A 21,159-nucleotide genomic window follows, 5' to 3' on the forward strand; every position below is an offset into this window, starting at 1 on the left:
CTTGCCTTTCGTCGCCAATCTCGTGATACGCAGCCAATAATTTATAACAGATACTATTAAGCTAGGCTAAAGTTATCTTTACTGATTCTAAGGCATTTCATTTCAATGTAGCGGACTGTGCTGTTCTCTAATCTTCTAATTTGATTCAGCTTATTATTTTTTGCAGACTTTTATTATTATGGCAATTTTATAAAAAACTAATCTTGAACTTTCAATTATGTCGAAAAGAGTTTCCAATTCTGGAGCTGCCAAAGGATCTAGGAAGGTCAACTGTATATGACAAGAAAAAAGAAAAAGGAACTTTTTGAATTTTTTTTGTGGACTTACATTGAAACTACATTTTGAACTTACATTGAAAGAAATGTTTAATAAAGTAAATAAATATTAAACTTTTTTTTTATATAAATTTTGATACCCTTTAGATCATAATTGTTATTTCATAAATTACAATTTCGTTTTTAAATATATAATTTCAGCATGCCATCTTACCAGATTTAAATTGTTGATCTGATATCCAGAAAAATATTAAATCTGGAATTGCTGAAGTCCCGACGAGCCCGGGTTTCGAACTTTGTACTGTATATATATGTAAAATATAAAAATATGATGGCTTTGCTCTTTGCAAACCAGCAACCTTTAATTAATTTTCTGCAATTCAGGATCTTCCCCTAGACCAGTACCTTCTAGAACATTCACGCCTATTACATAACCTCCTCATATAAATGCTGCGTCATAAGTTTTTCTACATTTTTCTAGAAGCTACTCTGTTACATAACCTTTCATATAAATGCTGCGTCATAAGTTCTCCTACACAGATGCCTTCTCGCCTTCGTTCTGCTAACGCCTCCGCTATGCTCCTCTTTCTTTGTTAAAACGTTATAATGTATTAAAGTCAGTCGTATCTAATAATTCAATTACTGAATAAGTTATTTGAATAACTTCATCTGGAAAAAATCATCTGCTCTAAAATGAAATAAAGATAAAAAGTGAAAAGTCCTGAGTCGTCATTTTTCTCCATGGTGCAATCATCCCAGCTTCGTCAACCATCTGCCAAAACGTGAAATGGAATAGCCTCACCATTCACCCACGATGTGTTGGAATAACTGAAAACATTACATATATATATAGAACAGTAACTGGGATTGGATGTGGTGAGCATCTTCTTTCAGGTGGAGGGAAGATACCTTAACGAAAACCAGCAATTTTAGTGTGGTATGGCTTTGACAAAATGTCAGCAGCACACAGTGTTATCAGGTGGTCACTCAGCCATCAAAATATATGGGCTTATGCTATCACAGTTACAACAGTGCTAAATTTCTTTAAAATAAATGACATATATAAACATACCCAAAGTTACTTCAATTTATATGCACAAGACAAAACATGTTGAATAATAACATATGAAACATACAACCTATACAGCAACATTCAGAATACACCCTATCCCTCAATTTACATGGAAGATAGGTTCCGGACACAAAACCGTGTAAATTGAAATCTTGGATTTTGCTATGTAAAGCCGTGTAAAATGAAAAACACACTAAATGTGCATAATTTAGTTATTTATGTACATAAAATAAAAGTAAGACATCTCAAAATAAATAAAGTTATACTTCATTTATAAAATAACAAATATATGTAGGTAATATATTAATTTATTTTACATTAGGAAAATATAAGACCTAATATTCTTCCCAATTCAAGTTTTATACTGATGACTCATGCTGTGAACACAACTGGTTCAGATTACTGTTCATCAGAATCATTGTCTTCATCATGTTTATTTGTTTCATGAATCATAAGTAACTCATCCTAATTTAGTTCTTCATCAGCCATTATTTCTTCAATATCTGCATGAGCTAAATTATCAAAACCTTCTCCTCCTATAGTTTGGATTAATATAGTGATCTGAGAATATTCATGCTCTAATACGAATCTATCATTCTCATCTCTAGCAGCATCCAACCGTATTGCTTTCCAGCATGCATTGAATGTTGATTGTTTAATCTGAGTATATGACAGTCCAACATGCTTAACACAATCGAAGATTTTAAATTTCTTTCAAGCATCTATAACAGTAAGAGATTCAACATTCTCCATTTGTTCTAAAATATATCTGAAGGTTTGTTTGATATACAATGCCTTAAAAGTTGAAATTATTCCTTGATTTAACAGCACTAATAAGGAAGTTGTATTCTTTGGTAAAAAGACAACGTCTACATTTTCGTGTTGTAAAGGGATTGCCTTAAAAGTAAATTTAAGTAAAAAGGGATTGCCTTAAAAGGCAATCCCTTTTTACTTAAATAATGTTTGACATCTGGGTCAAACATGTTATGAAACTGTTCACTGAATGCTATGGCAGTGACCCATGCTTTCTTATTAGCCATCCAATGAACGAGAAGCTTATTTATGTTTATTCCTTTTAATGAGTGTGCCATTTTTGATTTGTTGATAATCAATGGTTTCATTATACAATTGCCTAAAGCATTGCAACAGTTTCCCCCCCCCCTCCAGAACAACCCAGACTCGTCAGCATTGAAGATTTGATTAAAAGTGTAGGAGTTGACGGCAATGAATTCAGCAAATTTTGTTGGATATTGTTGTGCTGCATCCAAATCTGCAGATGCACTTTCTCCTTTCACTCTTAGATTATGTGAAGAATATCTTTGTTTAAATCGCTCAAGCCAACCATGACTTGTAGAAAATGATATCTTATTTTAATCTGATGAAGTTGACAGTGACTGATTCTTAAGTGCTTTATAAATCTTACATTAGTATCAATTGGAATCTGTGTTTGATTTTGGTCTTCTATCCACATCACTAATGCTATTTCCATATTTTCCATTGTATCATATCTTACATATGAAATCGTGGTCTTACTGCTGCATGTTTCAGCTTTTTTTAATAAATAGAGTCTTCATTTTTTCTAAGTGTCCTTATTGTGGCTTCATTCATGGAGTAAACTGTAGCAACATCTGTTACTCTTTCTCCATTATGCAATATATAATATTTTAATTTTTGTTTGGGCAAATGTTAGTAAATTATATGAAGGTTGGAAAACAAAATGAGTTTGATGAATGAAAATGAAAGAAATACTATGAAAACTTTCTATATAATATTCCATAAACTAGAGTAAATTTCTGGCATTTTCTGCAGCCAGAAGTATTGACATCTAGATCTAAATTTAAATTTCATCTCTTTTTTTATTTTAAGTCTGGAGATACTTCTGAAATTGCTCAGGAAAGCAGTTAGGAACATCTGTACGAGGTCTGTCTCAAAAGCATCCAACCTTGAATTTTCCAGCACACAGTAGTGATGTGAACATCCACAATACAGTTGTGCACAGTGGAAGGAGACAGCTTAATATGCTTGCTTGAATTTTTTTCTTCTAATTAGAATTTGCCAGTTGCTGCCTGCTTGACACTATTTGGTTTGTTGAGATTATAGCAAAGAACACTAGGGCTACTTGCCTGTTGGGAAGAATGCCTTCATGGAAGACTTTCTAAGGGAAACTAGCATGTATACATGTTACACTTGGGGAAAACCAGGAAAATGTCCATGCAGCCAGCCCATTTGCAGCAGTTGAACCTCTCTTGACACTGAATGAGGTGCTGTTACATGTGTCATGAAACAAACTTAATTGTTCAACCAATTCATAAATGGCCACACATCAGTGGATTAAGCAGAGTTCTGAAAGGTCACAGGCTGCTCCGAATGCAGATGTTGTTGAGAAGGTGGAAAATATCATAAAGGGAGTTTATCATTTGACCATGCAAGGGATTGCTGAAGAGGTTGGAATCAGTAAAGTTTCTGCACAGGCAGTTTTGCATGCCAATTTGAACATGTGCCCAAGCTGTTGTTGACAAAACAAAAAGAACTCCATTTTGAGGTTGCACAGGGCTTGCCCTGCCCAGCAGAAAAATTTCTTTTGTGTTCATTAGACTCTTATCTAAAAATAAGCAGTGATGATTCTCTAAAAGCATGCTGTTAAATGACAAGTAGTTCCATTGCAATATGACCTGAAGGGGATTCATAAAAGAATTTATATATTCCCATCTTTGTAAGTGAACTTACCCTCATACAACCCTGCTGTGGGGCCTCATTCAATCTTGATGAGTATGTGCTATTGCTAATGACTGAAAACACTTTCCAAATTGACGAGTCTCTCTCGAGGCAAATGGTGAAGAGGTAAATGTCTAAAAGTCTTTTTTTTGTACACCTTGTTGTTTAACCTTCATATTCCAACCATTGTCTCAAGTTTGTTAAAACTTCACCTGTTGTATCACTTAAGGATAGAATCTTAAGAAACATTCTTTAACACTAAATTCATTGTTTTTTTTTTTTTAATTAGCATATCTTATACAAACACAAATTTGCTCACATTATAGGAGTACAATCAAGTTTATAGAAAAATACTTTACTTTTTAACTTCATTTAAAATATTATTTCTTATATTATCTTCTTAAATCGTTTAGTTCTAAATTTTCTCTCTGAAATAAAGTGGCACATTTTTTTAAAATCTATTAATGTGTTCAGTCATGACTGGGTCAAGTTTTGCTATCATTTTTGTTAATTTCGAAAATTTTCCGTTATGTCTCTCAAATAATTTGTTACTAGGGCCATGAAAAGTGAAGTTTTGTTCAGCCAAAAATTGAATTGTATAAATTATTCCAGTGACACTATGCCAGTGTTTAGTTTCACTTTTTAATAAATTTTGCATTTCGGAATTTATGGTTCGATTAGTTTTTAATCTTTCTAATAAATCTGACTAGAAACGCAAATTTTGAAAATGAGATTTACTTTTTTCGTGAATTTTCAAATGTTTTCTTAAGTGATAGCAGTCATTCAAACCATCGTAGTAATTAAATTAGTACTAGGAAACCCGGCAATCATACGAAATGACCGCTGTTCTAGATATTATAAATTGTAATTAAAATTATTTGTGCAAAGGTGTCTGCTAATTTAAACTGAATTACCCAGGGCAGGTAGCGAGGATGTCCCTTTGCTTACTGCCCCACGGGGTTTCCCCCTTCTCCTCCTTATTTGCTTTAAGAAGAGTGGAATGAAGGAAACCACTGGCGGTACATTTCTTAAGAGACCACCGCTAGATCTATCAATAAAGGTGATTTAAATAATGAAATGGTTATTCACATGTCAAAGACCTCTTTGTACACAACATTTCTTGTGTAGATCTCTCATTTTTAAACTTGCCTTGCAGAGGACCATCAATTATTTTTAATTTTACGTCCGTTCTTTCACGAACTCTTGAACAGGCAACATAAAGTTGACCATGTCCTAATGCAGGCTCAGGTAAAAAAATGCAAACATGCTTAAGCATTTGGCCCTGAGACTTATGGATGGTCATAGCAAAGGCAAGTTTTACAGGAAATGTCTCCATAGAAACGGCAACCTTGTGCCGTGGCAACTTCATCCCATTGGCTAGTACAGTTACGCAAGCAACCATTAAACTATCGGCAACAAACAGACACTTAAGCCGCATATATATATATATGGGGGTGAAATAACATCATCTTCTCTGAAACAGCTGGCTCCCGGGCTTAGTGAAGCACACTGTTGAATTCCGCAGGTCCATGGCACGCCATTTTGACCATTCGCGTCTTCTTGGGACTTTAATTAGCCGAGATATAAATTAAAAACTAATTTTTCCCTACATTTTCCACTTTCTTTCTTGGGTTTCCCCTATTACAGGGATTTGGCTACATGCCAAATTCTTTTTTATTGAATATCTATGGAACGGCACCGAGTTGAAATTTGAAACACATATCCTCGGATTCCAAAAAATTCTCCGAATCCATCGATACCGTTTTCATCTTTGTACGACTCTAATCGGTCGAGATATTAATTAAAAACAGCTGAAACGTTAATTTCTGCACTCATTTTACTGAGTGGCAACAAGAAGCTATCGCCGACATACACTTTAGCCGCTTATATATATAAAGATTTATACAGATCGATGGATTGTTGATGTCGGTGAGTATTCTATGATAGAAACAGTATATTACATTTTTCTTAAAAGAATATAGTAACCAAGCTCGCTGAACTTTTTCATCTTTGACAAAATTCGAATGAAATATATAGAAAAAACTTGAGTCCACTTTTATCTTTAGGATGCATAGTTTTATTTCGATTATACATAGAACCTTTTTCAATTTTTTCTTGCACTTAGAGAGTGGCGAATACGCATCTTCAGATGATTCATCTTCTTACTCTCTTGAACATGATGGTACCGACTGAAACTTTTCAGAACCTGAACCTATTAGATCATTAGCTTGCTTACCTAATTCTGACAGCAACATTTATGTTGATTGAAATGGAAAACGACTGTTATCAGCAGAAATGTTGTCTTGAAAATATATGAGCTACTGAAAAAAAGATCATAAATTTTAAATTGCTCCTCTCCAAGTCTTCCTCCCCTTTTCCCTTGTTAAGCAGATTTTGATAATTAGGCAATTTCTTTTTTTACTTTCCTGGCCCTCTAAATAAAATCACCAAAAGTTAGGAAATGCAAAATTTTATTTGCTTTATATATATAAAAAAAAATTATTAAAGGAAATTCAAAATTCTATGTTTTATAATTACTGTTATGCCAAATTAAGTATTTATTGAAATTAGGTAAACTGAATGTATACTTAGAACTATGTAAGTTTTTTTTAAAGTTGAATAAAGCATTATCATAATTACAGTTATTATATAATGCTGAATTCACAAAATCATGTACCTTATTTTTTATTTTTCACAGTCACTATATCAGCAAATCAGGACTTACTGATACATGTATTTGGTACACACATGCGGCTCACACGCTCATGACTATGAAAAATTAATAAACCTGCATCGACAGCAAAAACATTTAAATAAACCCAAAATTTTAGAAGCTTAAACCTGAAGATGTTTGGCCGAATGGCGAACAGTGCATGTACCTCGAGCCCCTAGACCTAAAGAAATAGGAGTAGTGCAATTTCACTACCGGTTGGTATTGACACATAATAAAATTGTCCTACGCAGCATTGGACGCTGCACAACTTTGCCCACATGGACAGTGGTTCCATGCCTCTGCCACCTGTAAAAAAGCTGTTCCCAAAATTATTTCAGCCTTGCAGATTTTTTACAATGAAGAAAACCACCTTCTGATGCTCATTTCTTACTTGAACATTCAATGTAATTTTCTCTGTATGTGCATGCTGTTAGCCTTGGATGGCAATAACTTTTGTTCCTTTAACACTAGAATGGTGGTGGGGGTCATTTTGACCCCTGAACACTTTTGACCATTGATTACTTTTATTTTATTAAAAGAAATCACTTGGAATTTTTTTACTTTTCCTAAATAGATAAAAAAAATATTTGTAGAAACGTTTTCAGCATTCTAGGTTTGTTAGTTTTAGAAATATTGGCATGTATTCCTAAAACGCGAACAGGTTTTAGAAATACATGCCAATATTTCTAAAATTATTTTGACCCCCTTTACTTTTATCCCTCTTTCTGCTCGAGGCATTGTCAAATAACCCATGAAAAACATTTCCTGATAAGGATTTTTCTTTTGCATTCATATTATCTCCCAGAGGGATAAAAACCTGGGTGATCTCACTACTTTGTAATGTCTACATAAGTTGTTGTTCCTTTGTTTGCAGTTATCTATTCATTTGAAGAAAATACTGGAAGGAAGGTAGATGCAGGGTTTTTCATGCTTAGATTTCTTTTCAGAAATAGTTTATTTTACCGATGTATTTTTCCGTTTGTTAGTTCAGCTTACTTTCTGCAGGTGATAACAGTTGGGACAGATATAGTCTTGGTAAACCCAACTCAGTATTTCAGTACATATGAAGTTTGCGTCAAGTTCATTATCACCTTTCCTTTACGCTGTGAGAATCATATGCTAAAATATATTCCCTATCGTTTTCTGATAATTTTTCTACTTTTTTCAACTTTTACAAAATATGTCTAATAAGCGGAAAAGAGATCTTATGGATGAAGAAATTAAAAAAAAGTTGCAAGAGCTATCTGAAAATGAGTCCGACAGAGGTGAAATTAATCATTTTTCTGTAGAAACTGAAGGTGAATTCCAGACACAAACTATTAGTGAATTGAAGACAGCAAAGTAAACGAAGAAGAAATCAGCAGAAATAAATGGGCAAAAATGGATCAGAGTATTTGCAAAACTGTTTTTAGAGCTCCTAATAACACTATATGGAATGAAATAAATTCCAAAAATTCAGTCTGCGGCCGTGTTCCTGCTTATAATGTTCTAAAAGAAACAGCAAGACCAACATCTTTTGCAAAGTGCCGTGTTTCTGAGGTCAAAGTGTCTAGTGCTTTTAAGCTTTTTATTGATGATGATATCTTGCTGCATATAAAGAAATGTACAGAATTCGAAGCTCATCGGCAACTTGGAAATAAAGACTGGAAGTTATCTCTGGCTGAGCAAGATGCTTTTGTTGCTATATTGTATGTTCGAGCAGTAATAGGATCAAAGGGCTTAAATTTATATTGCTTGTGGTCCGAAGCTTGGGGAAATAACATTTTGCAAAGAAACTATATCAAGATTCAAAGAAATAAAACAATTTTTAAGGTTTGATGAAAAGACAACGAGATCTGCTCGATTACAGACTGATAAATTTGCTCTTGCATCAGACATGTGGAACAAATTTATTGAAAACTGCAAATTGTCCTAGGACAAAATATTACAGTTGATTAACAGTTATTCCCATCTAAAGCTGGGTGTAGATTTACACAATATATGCCTAATAAACCTGACAAATTTGGAATAAAATTTTGGTTATCTGTCGACGTTGATACTAAATACCTCTTGAATGCATTTCCTTATCTAGGAAAAGATGAAACAGCAAATCCTCAATTATGTTTGTCTGAAAATATTGTCATAAAATTAATGGAGCCACATCTAAATAAGGAGGAATATTACCGCTGATAATTATTTTACTAGCATTAAATTAGCAGAAATGCTAAAATCAAAAAATACAACTATGGTCGGCACAATGAAAAAGAGCAAAAGAGAAATTCCTGTATCTTTGAAAAATATGCGTAGTAATCTTTATTCATTGACAGTAGTGGAACATGATAATATCACACTTACCATAAATCAAGGCAAAAGAAGCAAAAGCGTTTTTCTACTGAGCTCATTACATTAAACTGTAAAAACTGAAGACAATCTCAAGAAGTTGCCCAATTCAATAACATTTTACAACGAAACAAAGTATGGTGTGGATATACGTGATCAGATGTGCCGAAAATATTCAGTCAAATCGGCTTCTAGATGATATATACATATTTTTTTTTCAATATTTTAGATCATGCAGCTTTGAATGCCTGGATAATTTATAAAAGTGTAACAGAAAACACCATTAACAGGAAAGATTTTCTACTGAAATTAGAAAAGTGGTACATAAGGCTTCAAAACTCCCAAAGATCCTTCCGAGTCTTCAGAAAAAACACATGAAAAGAAAATGGATATAAAGAGAAAAATGTCGAGTACAGAGATGTAATGGAAACAAATCTCAAGAATATTGTGCATCTTGTTCCAAAGTTGTGTGTGGAATATGCTCTGGAAAAATTGTTAAAAATTATTTTTGTATCAACTGCATTAATTCTTAATACTTTATGTAATCTCTAATATTTTAAACATTAAATGGAATTTAAACGAAATGCTTTACATATTCCATTCAGCTACACATATGATATAACTGAAACATCAGAGAAGATTTCTCATTTCTGGATTTAGAGTGAATCTTCCTCCGAATAAGTGCATAAAAAATATTATTGTATAAATTGTGTTTTTAATTAACACTGGTTTTAATAAAACCAGTGTTAACTAAAAACAAAAGGTTTCACAAATTAAAATTTAATTTGTGAAACCTTTTATTTGAAATCAATTCTTATATCAAATTAGTGAGTTATTTGAGTAATTGTAGTATGATCCAATTGATTGCCATGTACTCGATACATATACAGTATTTTAAAAAGTAAATAAATTATCATGTGATATTAAATATAAATTAAGAAATACATATGAAGTACATATTTGTGCCAATGTATGGCATTTAAATTTGTTTTACCATTGTTATTTCAGTACTTATATCGAAGGGTCAAAGTGACCCCTTACCACCATTCTAGTGTTAATCCCAAACATTCTCTACTGCTTAAAATTTTAATGAAAAAAATTTTCAACCAAAAAAAACTACTTTGCACTCCTGTATCCAGAAAAGTATCTGCAGGTACATTGTTTACTACCACTTGTATTACTGGCGCCAACAAATTTTTTATTGTTACCGTGTTTAAGTCAATTTGAGAGGGAGTTTACTCAATCTGAGTGTACCCTCTGTATTTCAGTATCCTTTATTAGTTTAAAATTCTTACTGCCTTTTTCCCTCTGTTTTCTCTTTTGTGATTTATCTTGGTAATTGCCACTCGCAGGGGCATTTTTTTGTCTATTCTCAAATAGTTTACCGCTACTAGACCATGGGCTTTCTTGCACTATAGGTCTGTGAAAATATTCACTTGTCCTCTTTGGCCATACCGATGTATGCATACTTCTTGACATCTTCTTACTCTCAGACGTCACAGTGAATGCAAATCAATACTCAAACATGCTGATGTTTCTCAATTTAAAAATGTCCTGAATTTGGGATAACAACCTAGACTAGATAATCTATATGACTTCCACATCAAGTTTTTACCCATACAACAAATTTACCAGTTGTATTCTCTCAATATAAATTTGGTTAATTCTTCAACCTTAATCTGGTACCTACTAAATAGTTCTGCCTCTAGTTTGGCCCTAATCTTTCACGGTGAGAAATACTTTTTCTAGGGCAGATTTGCATTCTTCAAATGTAAAATTTTCACTGCCTGGTTCACCCAATAAAAATTTACTGATGCCTTTGAACCAGTAACTTGTTACTGATACCTTTGTATCAGTGCCTGTCCTCACAGTGGAGCAGTTGCTATGGTGACATTTTGTACTTCCCCAAATGTGTAAAATGAGTATTCAGTTGTTCCAGAAAGTTCATTACCGAACTTTTGCTATCAAAAGTCACTGTGAGTTTCATTGATGCTTGTATAGCATTCACAATAAACCTGAATCCTTCCATTTGGTGCTGATGGAGCTTGTGATGCTTGGGGGTGGACATTGGCGGATAGGGCCTGTGCGATTAAGGGCCGATCAAGAAACTCAAACAGTCGAATCACACAGATGACTCTGCAAGACAGCCCTGCGAGTGAGGGTACATGAATAGAATAAATACTTTCACTTCAAAAGTATATCTTCCAATGGTATACAAAATGCACAGATGCAACAAATGGCAAAATATATTCTGGATAAAATATCAACTTTTAGAATAATTTTGTCTACTCATGTATATTTGAAAATATTTCAGCATACTGAGCCAGCAACGAAACATTTACAGACTAAAGGTTTAGATTACATCCGAGCATATAATATGGTTAGGGAAGCTACAAGCATTTTAAAAGCCATTTCTAGAAACTTCAATTTAATATTTAACTCGTCAAAATTGTTTGCAACAGATTGCAATAATAAACTAGAAAGGCTGGGTTGTGACATAATTATAGAAGAGCTACCTGCTAGAAGATACCAAAAGGTGAAACAAATGGACGACGAAGAATCAGCTGACTATAATTTCAATTGCCCTATCAAACAATTCAAAGTTACTGTTTTTAATTTTATGATGATAATACTATTTCATTGATGGAAAGTAGGTTTAAAGGGCATAGGAAGTTGTATGAAGACAAATCACTTCTCAATCCCCAAAACTTTTCGAAGCGAACACTTTCGACTATTTTTCTATATTATTAGATGTAACAATTGGTAAAAATCTTAAGGATATATCAGGACCTAATAAATAAATGTGAAATGTTAAAAAATTTAATTGAAAATCATTATTCTGAATCTAATACCGAATCAGGAAGAGAGAAAACTGTGTCTATTAATAACATTCATCCAAAGCTAAATGCAATTTCTTGTGTGCATATAAATTACTCTTGAAATATAATTTAATTTTAATAAATAGTATTGCATATGCCAATATCTTTTTTGCTTATGTGTTTGTACGTACCCTGTCTATAACGATGAATGTGAAAGCACATTTTCAAAATAAAAAATTGTAAAAGTAGTACTATGTGAAGCAAGCTAATTTAGAGTCATTACTGTTAATGAACATAGAGAAGGATATTTTGTCTAAAGCAAAAATTGAAGATATAATGGAGGAAATATTTGTCCAGGCACCTGGAATTTAAAAATATTTAAATGGCTAAATATGAATCAGCTGCTGTTTTGTTTATATAATTATTTAGTCATTGTTAGTTATTGTAGTTTATTTATATATATATATGAATAAAGTGTTACTTTCTTGCAAAGGTATATTTTTGTTTTATAAAATTATTTTTTATGATGATGACAATGATAACTTATATTTATAATGATATTTCATATGAGGTCTTAGGCCCGACATATTTTTTCCTGCCATGGCTGATTTCTTTGGCCAATCCACCACTGGGGGTGGAGACTAAAAGCTGTGTTGTTTTGAGCTAAGGTACGAGATTTTGTTCAGATGCTTATATAAAATTTAACCCCTTAAGTGCCGCAGAAAACGTACAAGATTCATTTCCCAGTGCCACGGTTTTTTACACAGGTGCATGCAGTTATGCGATGTATTAGGGGAAAATAAGTGCAAGTTTTACTTTCTGAAAACTGTTTACTTTCACAAAATAAAGAATAAAAGAAAAAAATGAATGCACAAAATTTAATATTTTGAGTAAAAGTATAATCAAAATGATGTTTTTATAATAAAAAAGATCCCTAAAATGGAGTTTCGATCAATTAATTTTTAGACCAGTAAACTGTAATATCAGGTTTCAGTCTTATACCTTGTGAAATCAGTATGCCTACAAAAACATATATTTCTTCTGAACTGGTTGAATGCCACGATTTTTTTCTTGATTTTTCATTTGCAAGGTATTGGGTCATATACTTATCTACAAAACGGTTAGTTTCAGTAACAATATGAAGCATGAGCAGTTCATAAAAAAATAATTCAAAAAAGATAAATGGGTTTGAAACATCCATTATATCTTTCTTTATTCCTGGAACCTACAACAAAAAGTAAATGAAAACAGAGGACACTGAATAAAAAAAATACGTTTTACTCAAACAACACCAGCCAATACCGCGCAGTCATTACTTTCATCGCTTTAGACACACCCCTCTCTCCAATTTCTCCCCAGACTTCTCTGAAATAGTGTCCTTCTTCGCATACTTTGTCAAAGTCATTGTGGTGTTGCATTCCAAAGCTTTGCGAATAACTTTACGGGTAGCAGCGCAAAGTAAATGGTAGTGGTTTGGAAGGGCGTATATATACACCTATGGCAATTAACACATCGGCTGAGCAAGGCGTATATATATGCCCATGGCAGTTAAGGGGTTAACTTGTTTTTGGTATCTTTGACTAAGTCCAAATTTTTAACAGACTTGGAATTAATTATCACCTCGTCTTTAATAGAACTGCAAAGTCTTACGAAGGTTTAATAAACCTTTTTATTAAATGAGAACTGGAATGTGATTGCACGACTTGTGCTTATAAATCAGCCAACAATTTGTGGAGATGTAACTTAAAGTAACAGTAAATTCAAATTTAAAACTAAGACCAGTAACCAAAGGCTACACAATTGATTTAATATAAAGCTGGGTCAATCTTCTCATTGGTGTAACAGTTAAAATTTCGCAAACTATAATGCAAGTCAAAAGAACTGAGCTAGCTAACCTATTTACGTTGCTTTGATAGGCAGAAACATGCTGTCTTACAATGTGAAAATCTCACATTATATACTCTTGAACTAATTTTAATTTGAATTCTCATAAGGAAACAAAAGAGAGAAGTCTAAATCATAAAATAAATGGTTATTTAAAATAATAGGAACCTTAAAAGTGTATAAATTTGGCAAATAATGTCTCTTGGCTGTTTTACTAATCCCATATGAAATGTGCATAAACAAGAAGTAAGGCTTCATTCCCTGGCAAAATTTGCTCTTCAAGTTGTATTGAAGAATTATATTTTTTAAAAGTTACACAAAGAATTTTTGCTATTTTTCAGATTTTTCAATAGTTCTTCTTTGGACTGTATTTTTATGCAAAGTATTTTTCTGATAATCTCAGATGATGACTTGTATAGCATAATTCGTAATACTTTCTGTATAGTTGGCATAATCAGTTCTTTCCAAATCATATATGGTTTCACTGACCTTATGATAATATAGGCAGTATTATCAAAGTACACACAACCCTCTATTATCTTCTTTCGATGTCATTGAAAAGATATTTGCTTAAAGATAGGTTATTTTATAAAATTATCTACGTTTATTTGAAAATAAAGCACACCTCTGTACTTTGTATCAGGACACAAATCTTCTTGAAGGTTTCATAGCTTATTTTGAAAATTCTCAGGTGATACTCAAATGACTTCAGAGTGGTGTAAATGGCTTCCAGAGTAGTTGATATCAATTCTGGATGGTAGTTCCTGTAAAGATAATACTTGAATACTACTAAAATAAATACATATTTTTATTGCCCATGAATTCCCTCGGTATCACTTGGAGTTTCAGTCACCCACTTCGGCCAATGAAGGATAACACCACTGAATTTGAGAGTCACTTATGTAGTATAATGTTGAATAATGCACTTCAGAAGATAACATTCATCCCCAAATCCTCTAACATGTACTCAACCCTCATTATACTATATAGGTGAGTCCATTGTAGCTGCAGACATTGATGTTTTATATCCAAGAATCATATTGTTGTTGTGCAGTTGTCACTATTATCTGAATGAAGTGTTTGTCATCCAGTGTTAGCATAACATTTTGTAGTCCATTACTAGGTTTGGGATTGGCTAGCTCTCTTGAGCCTGTTGTTTGCACATATGCATCACTAATGATACATTTTGCCCCTATATGGGTTGTTTACATAATAAAAATTTTTCTTTCTTTCTGGAATATTATTCATCTCATTTCAAAGGACATAACTTACTCGTACTGGGTCCTTTAACATTAATGAGACATAAAACTGCTCATAAAATATTTTATCACTGGCAGATGATGAAACATTGCTTTTGATGTTCCAGCCCTTCATTTACACAGCTAACACAATAGTTCAAAAAGAGCTGCTTATCCCATGCATGCACTATAACTCTGGAATTCTGCTAATTTATGAATCATAACCTCCTTTGCATTTCTCATACATTTCAGTTTATTCACATGATTCCTTCATGTTTTGTGGTAATGTGTATTAGAAGTGAGACTTTTTTTGGATAAAAAAATGTAGTAGTGTGGTCTATCTGTTCTAACCTATATGTATTATTATTATTATTATCATCATTGCAGGTCATATTTTATTAACTTACCAAGGTTATTGGAATGATGTTGATTTTGTAGTAAATGAACAATCTAAAGAGAATTTCTTTTGTGCTCCTGGTAAGTAATGCTTATAAGTTAAATTAATAAATTTGTTATGCGTTCAACTTTTAATTTTTGGCTGTGGGTTAAACAGTCTTCAGTTATTAATTAAAATATGCTTTGAACTATTTAGATCAACTAGTTTCTTTCTTAATGATTGTGTAATACTTACTAGTATTTTAATTGCTTCCTGCAATATCTTGTAGGATTATGTGGGTGGGGTATTGTATTATGTTTTTAATTGTAATGAAAACTGATGCTTAAATTTCATACTTTATACAAATGCACTTTGATTTAAAAAGAGTCTAATCATCTTTTTCTCCTCCTACAGAAGTGGGTAATATTTTCCCAGTTACCAGTGACTGTGATTGGTGGAGTCTTGGAGTTATACTTTATGAACTTCTCACTGGAAGGGTAAAAGCTTGATTTATAGTTTGTAAAAATATTAAATATCAGTATAATATAGATACAAGATTTTGTTCCAATATTTTTTAAGATTATTTAGTTGTAGAAAATTTCTGGTATGACATTTAAATTTTTACAGCTTTTATAACTAATAATATATTTTTAATTTATAGTCTCTTGTCTCATGTCATCCAACAGGCATTAGTATGCATACTATTTTAAATTTTCCAACTGATGTTAGTCCAGATGCTAAAGATTTTGTATCAAAGGTAATAAATGTTTAAAAATTAATTTATTAAATATAATTGAAAAGAAGAGTTGTGTTTAACATTCTAATGAAATTAAACATATTTGAAAATTTTAATATCTATTATATATATATATAGAGAGAGAGAGAGAGAGAGAATTGTGATAAAATAGTTCTATTACCATTTGAACTTTTATTTAAAAAATAAAAAATTTTAAAAAAAAAAGTAACTTTGGTGAGGGATGTGTAAATGCAAAATATCAAGTATTGGGTATTTATTTTATTTCTAGTCAAAGTTATATCGCAAAAATGTTCTCCAAATATATAACTTGTCATAGCCGAAATTCATATGTGGTTCAGATTTGACTTATTCCAGATCATTTGTTTTTGAGAACACATTTATCTATGTTGCATAGATATTTTTTTATGTGTATCATGTTATATCTGTGAAATAAAATAACTCAAGAGTAGGAAAAATATAGTGTTTATTAACTCTTTGAAACCTGAAGCATTGGCTAACCTGTATGTTAAAATATCAAACCGCCCGAAATGATTTTCAAGAGTCACAGCAATTTCCTCCCCTCGCCATTCATTAACGCACAAAGAAGAGTGAAGATTTCAAATGACATCCTTTCTTCTTCGAACAAATAAAGATAAGAAACCATAAATAAATCCTTTTTGGGCAAGCTGTTTGCAAAAAAAAACTGATACAATGCATTTGGGAAAACTGCACCTGCTACTGCATGTCTTAGGGGATGGAAGAAAATGACATCGGAATTTCACCCATTTGGGGTAACAATGGGCGTTTGAATGAAAGGCCGTTATGGTCATTAAAGAGTTAAAGTTTTGAAATATATTATTCATTTTAGTTTGTGTAGAATAAAATATATCACTAGTATTGTCAATTTACTAAATTAAAATCCTTCTGGAATCTGGTGCAAATTACATAATTTTCATCTGATATGCATGGTTTAAATCTAGTATGCAGGTATAAGAATTCAAGTTAAATTTGAAGTATTAACTTATTAAAAAATTCAGTTAGTTATTGTGTTATCTGAACTTTATTTCATATTAATCTTTGCCTCTTAAATTTTTAAATGTTTTTATTTTTTGCAACTTGCTAAAAAATTATATGGATTTATTTATTATAGTAATTATGGTTCATTATTTATTATGCAATAGATGCAAATGTTTTGCACTTCACAGTATTTATGATATTCTGAAGAAAATGAGGACAGAAGATTAAAAGATTTATAAGTGCTGTGTATAGCCTCTTTCTTTTTTTTAAGGGGGGGGTGATCCATTAAAAAGAAGTCTTGTTACAAAATTTATTTTGTTACAGATAAGTTTCTTTTACATTAATTTTATCTTTACATTTAAACTCAGTTTTTGTAATTTTCAATATTAATACAGAAATATAAAGTATTAAATAATTTACAGTATAATAACAAATGTACTTCACATTATTTAATATTTGTAATAAAATCTAATGCAGGAGTTCGCAACCCTATTCCCACAGGCACCATGACACCCGCTGATTCTTTTAATATGTGCCTGCCGCTGTGCGATGACAATAAAAATGTTTTAGTTTTCAATAAAATTCTATGTGAAAGTTTTCTGATTTTTAATGAAATAGAAATTGCATCCAGCACAGATATGAGCAAAATGCGACCGATCTCTTTTTTTTATGTGCTTCTATTATTAATTCTATCCAACTATAAATTCGCTTTGAAAAAGTAAGTGGTGCTCGCCATCCGACAGATATTCTAGAATGTACTCTTAGAGACAAAAAGTTTGGGGACCACTGACATAAAGTATAACAGAATAAAAAAATTATAGTCACTGTTACATTATTTCTTTTTACAAATTTATTTTCTTTCTTTTAAATTTCTAGTAACTCACAAAAAAGGGGGAGGACGGAAGAAAAAAATGAATGATAGGGATTTTGAACATATCTGGCTTGGCTGATAATGTGCTATGTTTCTGTAGTTCTAGTCTAAATGAGTACACTCTATAATAAAGAATACTAACATCTTTATTTACCTTCATTACTAATTAAGTACTAGTATATGCTCTGGCATGTTGCCTTAGCTGAAATCAATGGCCAGGTGAAAGTTTCTGTCTCTCCACAGTAGGTGGTGCTGTACTATAACGTGCTACCAGCCGTTGAAATTCTAAATTTTGATATGTAAATTATAAACATGAAATTGAACAGTTTCAGAAACAACTAATTCTACAGTCCAAATATGAAAGCTAATAGGTAATTTTTCATCATGTATATATGATATCAAAATCATGTATATTTGATAATATAATATAAACAAATAATCATGAAACACTGTATAAAATAATATAAATATTATAAAGAATATAAATTAATTCACTATACTACAGTTTTACTTGCTCTGTAAAATAGTTCCATTTCAGTAAAAACACAATAATGTAAAACTAAGCATTATATTCCTTGATAGGCAGTAAACAAATTTTATTAATACATCAAATCTATACACCATTTGATGTTTTTGTTTAACAACTGTAGTTTGGTTATCTTTTCCCGTAAAACTTCTACGATTCTAGCTAAAGACCATTTAAATGGGGGAGATTATCTTCTTTAACATAACTTCCTTTAAATTTTCTTTATTAATAAACCATTTGTTGCATTTTAAAAATGTTTTATGTAAACAGTTTACAGTTTCCAAATAATTTGAAATAAAATTGTTAATAATCTGAAATTTAGAAAAATCTGTTATCTGTAAGATGAGACAAATCAGGTTCAGAATAAGAAGTAATGAATGTGCTGTTAAAACGTTACCCAGCATTAAGGCCTCAAAATTCATTCGCGTTTGTTGATAAAGTAAAATTGGGTGAGAATTGAGAGTACCTTCAATCTATGTAACAACAGTGCAAAATTCTTTTAAAGTCAATTTATAAAGTGCGACAGTAAGGATATGGTAGACTCTGATGCCAAATCTCAATCTGTACTCAATCAAATCCACAATGAGGAGCACAACACTAAGTTAGCAAGTCATCCTTCAGGCTCAGATGAGGAGGAGGTTGGGGAAGCCCCTACTTCATAAATCAAGGAAATCTTTCCCAAATGAGTGGAGGTCAAAATATTTGTAGAGAAGTATGATTCCAATATGCAGTCCCGGATCTAGCGGGGGGGAAGGGGGCAAGCCGAGGTTCTTGCCTCGGGCAGCAACTCTCGTGGGCGGCAAATTCAGATATAACGCTGGATTGTATTTGCTATGTTGTTTGCTAAAACAGCTGTCTAATTTTAGTACAATGTTAATAGTTTTAAGGCCAATTTTAAAAACCTCTTTTAAGAAGATTTATAATTAAATACTAAGAACCCTTTTAAAGGAACATGAGTTAAAATAAAGTTAAGTACAGCCGATTAAAACTATAAATATAAGATCAGAAAGATGCAAATAGAGGGACTCCAGGCGTCACTACTAGAATCAAACTGTCCCTATCAGTAACGTCTGAAGTCCCTCTATCGTTTCCAGTCTGGCCGGGGTGTATTCAAATGAGAAATAGGACGATAGCTTGTTGAAGAAGTCGCCTGGTTTCCATAGCAAAGTCTGCTGGGAAATGGAGAAGCATTTAACTATTTTATAAGATCTAATCCAAAAAAAATTAACCTTGGGTCATCCCGGACAAATGAAATAATTCAAATTAATATTCGTCGAGTATATACAAGACACCATCATTATGTCTTCAAGATGTGTGTGTGTGTGTGATTATGGCAAAGCCTCGAGGGCTATCTGCCTAAGGGAAGGGATGCCTTCGTGGAGGACTTTCTAAGGGAAACTGGCTCGCATACACGTTACACATGGGGAAAACCACGAAAACACCCATGCAGCCAGCCCGTTCGTGGGATTCGAACCTCGGACCGAACTACCAGTGTTCAGCGACTTTACTGCTCGGCCGCTGGTGGGCCTCAAGATGAAGCAAGGCATTTAGATTTCTTTGCAGCCAGTCGGCAACATAGGCTCACCTTTGATTTGACTCGGAACAGTGGAGCGTATTTTGGATTTTAAAGCTATATTACTTATTTTTATGGTTATTTTTTCGTCGTCAGGTCTCTTCTGTACTTTTTTTTAAAATATGCTTGCTTTTAATAGCCCGCATCATATTTAGCGAGACGCAACCATTTGTTTAGGACTGTTCAGTGTAATTACGTCAATTCTTAGTTATTCTTATTAAGGCAATTCATAGTGAATTTCATTTAGATTAAAAGAAACCATTAGATAAAAGAAATTAAATTAGATTAATTTCTTCCATTTGATGAAGAAACCAGGAAACTGCGCTGAGGGGCAAAAAAACGGAATATAGAAAACGAGTCAAGGATAAGGCCAAAAAGAGAAAACAAATTTCAGCTAAGATGAAAAAACAACTTTAAGGAAGAAGTAAACTGTCAGACCTGCCCAATTTCGATTATGCTGCGATTCTAGAGGGTATTAATATTTCTTTTAATTTGCACGACCAAACATGACTGCCTATATCATCCCTAAATAATCTACAAGTCAGCATTTGAAAGAACAACCTTCTTCATTGACATCAAACAAATAGCTGGAGGACATAAAACCATGACATAAAGATCTCTTCATTTAGATGGGAGCGGGCAGCAGAAAGACGAAAAACTAAAAACTTTTGATTTATTGGACCCATGCAGTTGACTGGTCATAGAAAAAAATAAAAGATCACCAACAATCTTTCTTAAGCAGTCAATCAGTATTATTAACCAGTAAACATCCAGAAAATGTAAACCCCAGTACCATTGAACGTGATGGCAGACATTTGACATGTAATACAGAACATTAATAAATAAGGAAAAGCTTAGGAGATCTTGGTTTACATATTCTAAAAACAAGAATGCAATTTTTTGTACACTCTACAAGATTTATCAGAAACATGGTGCTGCCGCTAAACCATACTACAGGATTCATTAATTGGAAAAACGTTTTAAGAAAATTAACTGAGCATGAAGCGTCTGGAATCCACAGAGGT

The 21,159-nt window shown here is 32.5% G+C and overlaps 1 protein-coding gene and 1 long non-coding RNA gene across 4 annotated transcripts in view; one reads left to right on the forward strand and one right to left on the reverse strand.

Annotated features, from left to right (window-relative positions):
- LOC118198543 (ribosomal protein S6 kinase-like 1) overlaps positions 1 to 21,159 on the forward strand; it is a 190,397-nt gene that overhangs the window by 134,143 nt on the left and 35,095 nt on the right. The window contains exons 13-16 of one of the 3 annotated variants that reach the window (XM_085825494.1): positions 15,423 to 15,512; positions 15,826 to 15,908; positions 16,073 to 16,168; positions 17,329 to 17,409. In XM_085825494.1, coding sequence (XP_085681620.1) covers positions 15,423 to 15,512; positions 15,826 to 15,908; positions 16,073 to 16,168; positions 17,329 to 17,361 — 302 coding nt within the window. In that variant the 3' untranslated portion in view covers positions 17,362 to 17,409. Of the gene's footprint in view, positions 1 to 15,422; positions 15,513 to 15,825; positions 15,909 to 16,072; positions 16,169 to 17,328; positions 17,410 to 21,159 lie in introns of those variants that run through there. The other 2 variants (XM_085825493.1, XR_015043533.1) reach the window with 2 other exon arrangements.
- Positions 18,081 to 21,159, reverse strand: part of LOC146995088 (uncharacterized) — a 52,790-nt gene continuing 49,711 nt past the window's right edge. Inside the window, exon 3 of the long non-coding RNA XR_015043534.1 lies at positions 18,081 to 18,320. This is a non-coding gene — a long non-coding RNA (uncharacterized LOC146995088). The remainder of the gene's footprint in view (positions 18,321 to 21,159) is intronic.

Source organism: Stegodyphus dumicola, chromosome 10, assembly GCF_044657685.1.
Source record: "Stegodyphus dumicola isolate Sdum_Otavi_A_Nest chromosome 10, ASM4465768v1".
NCBI classification, from domain to species: domain Eukaryota; kingdom Metazoa; phylum Arthropoda; class Arachnida; order Araneae; family Eresidae; genus Stegodyphus; species Stegodyphus dumicola.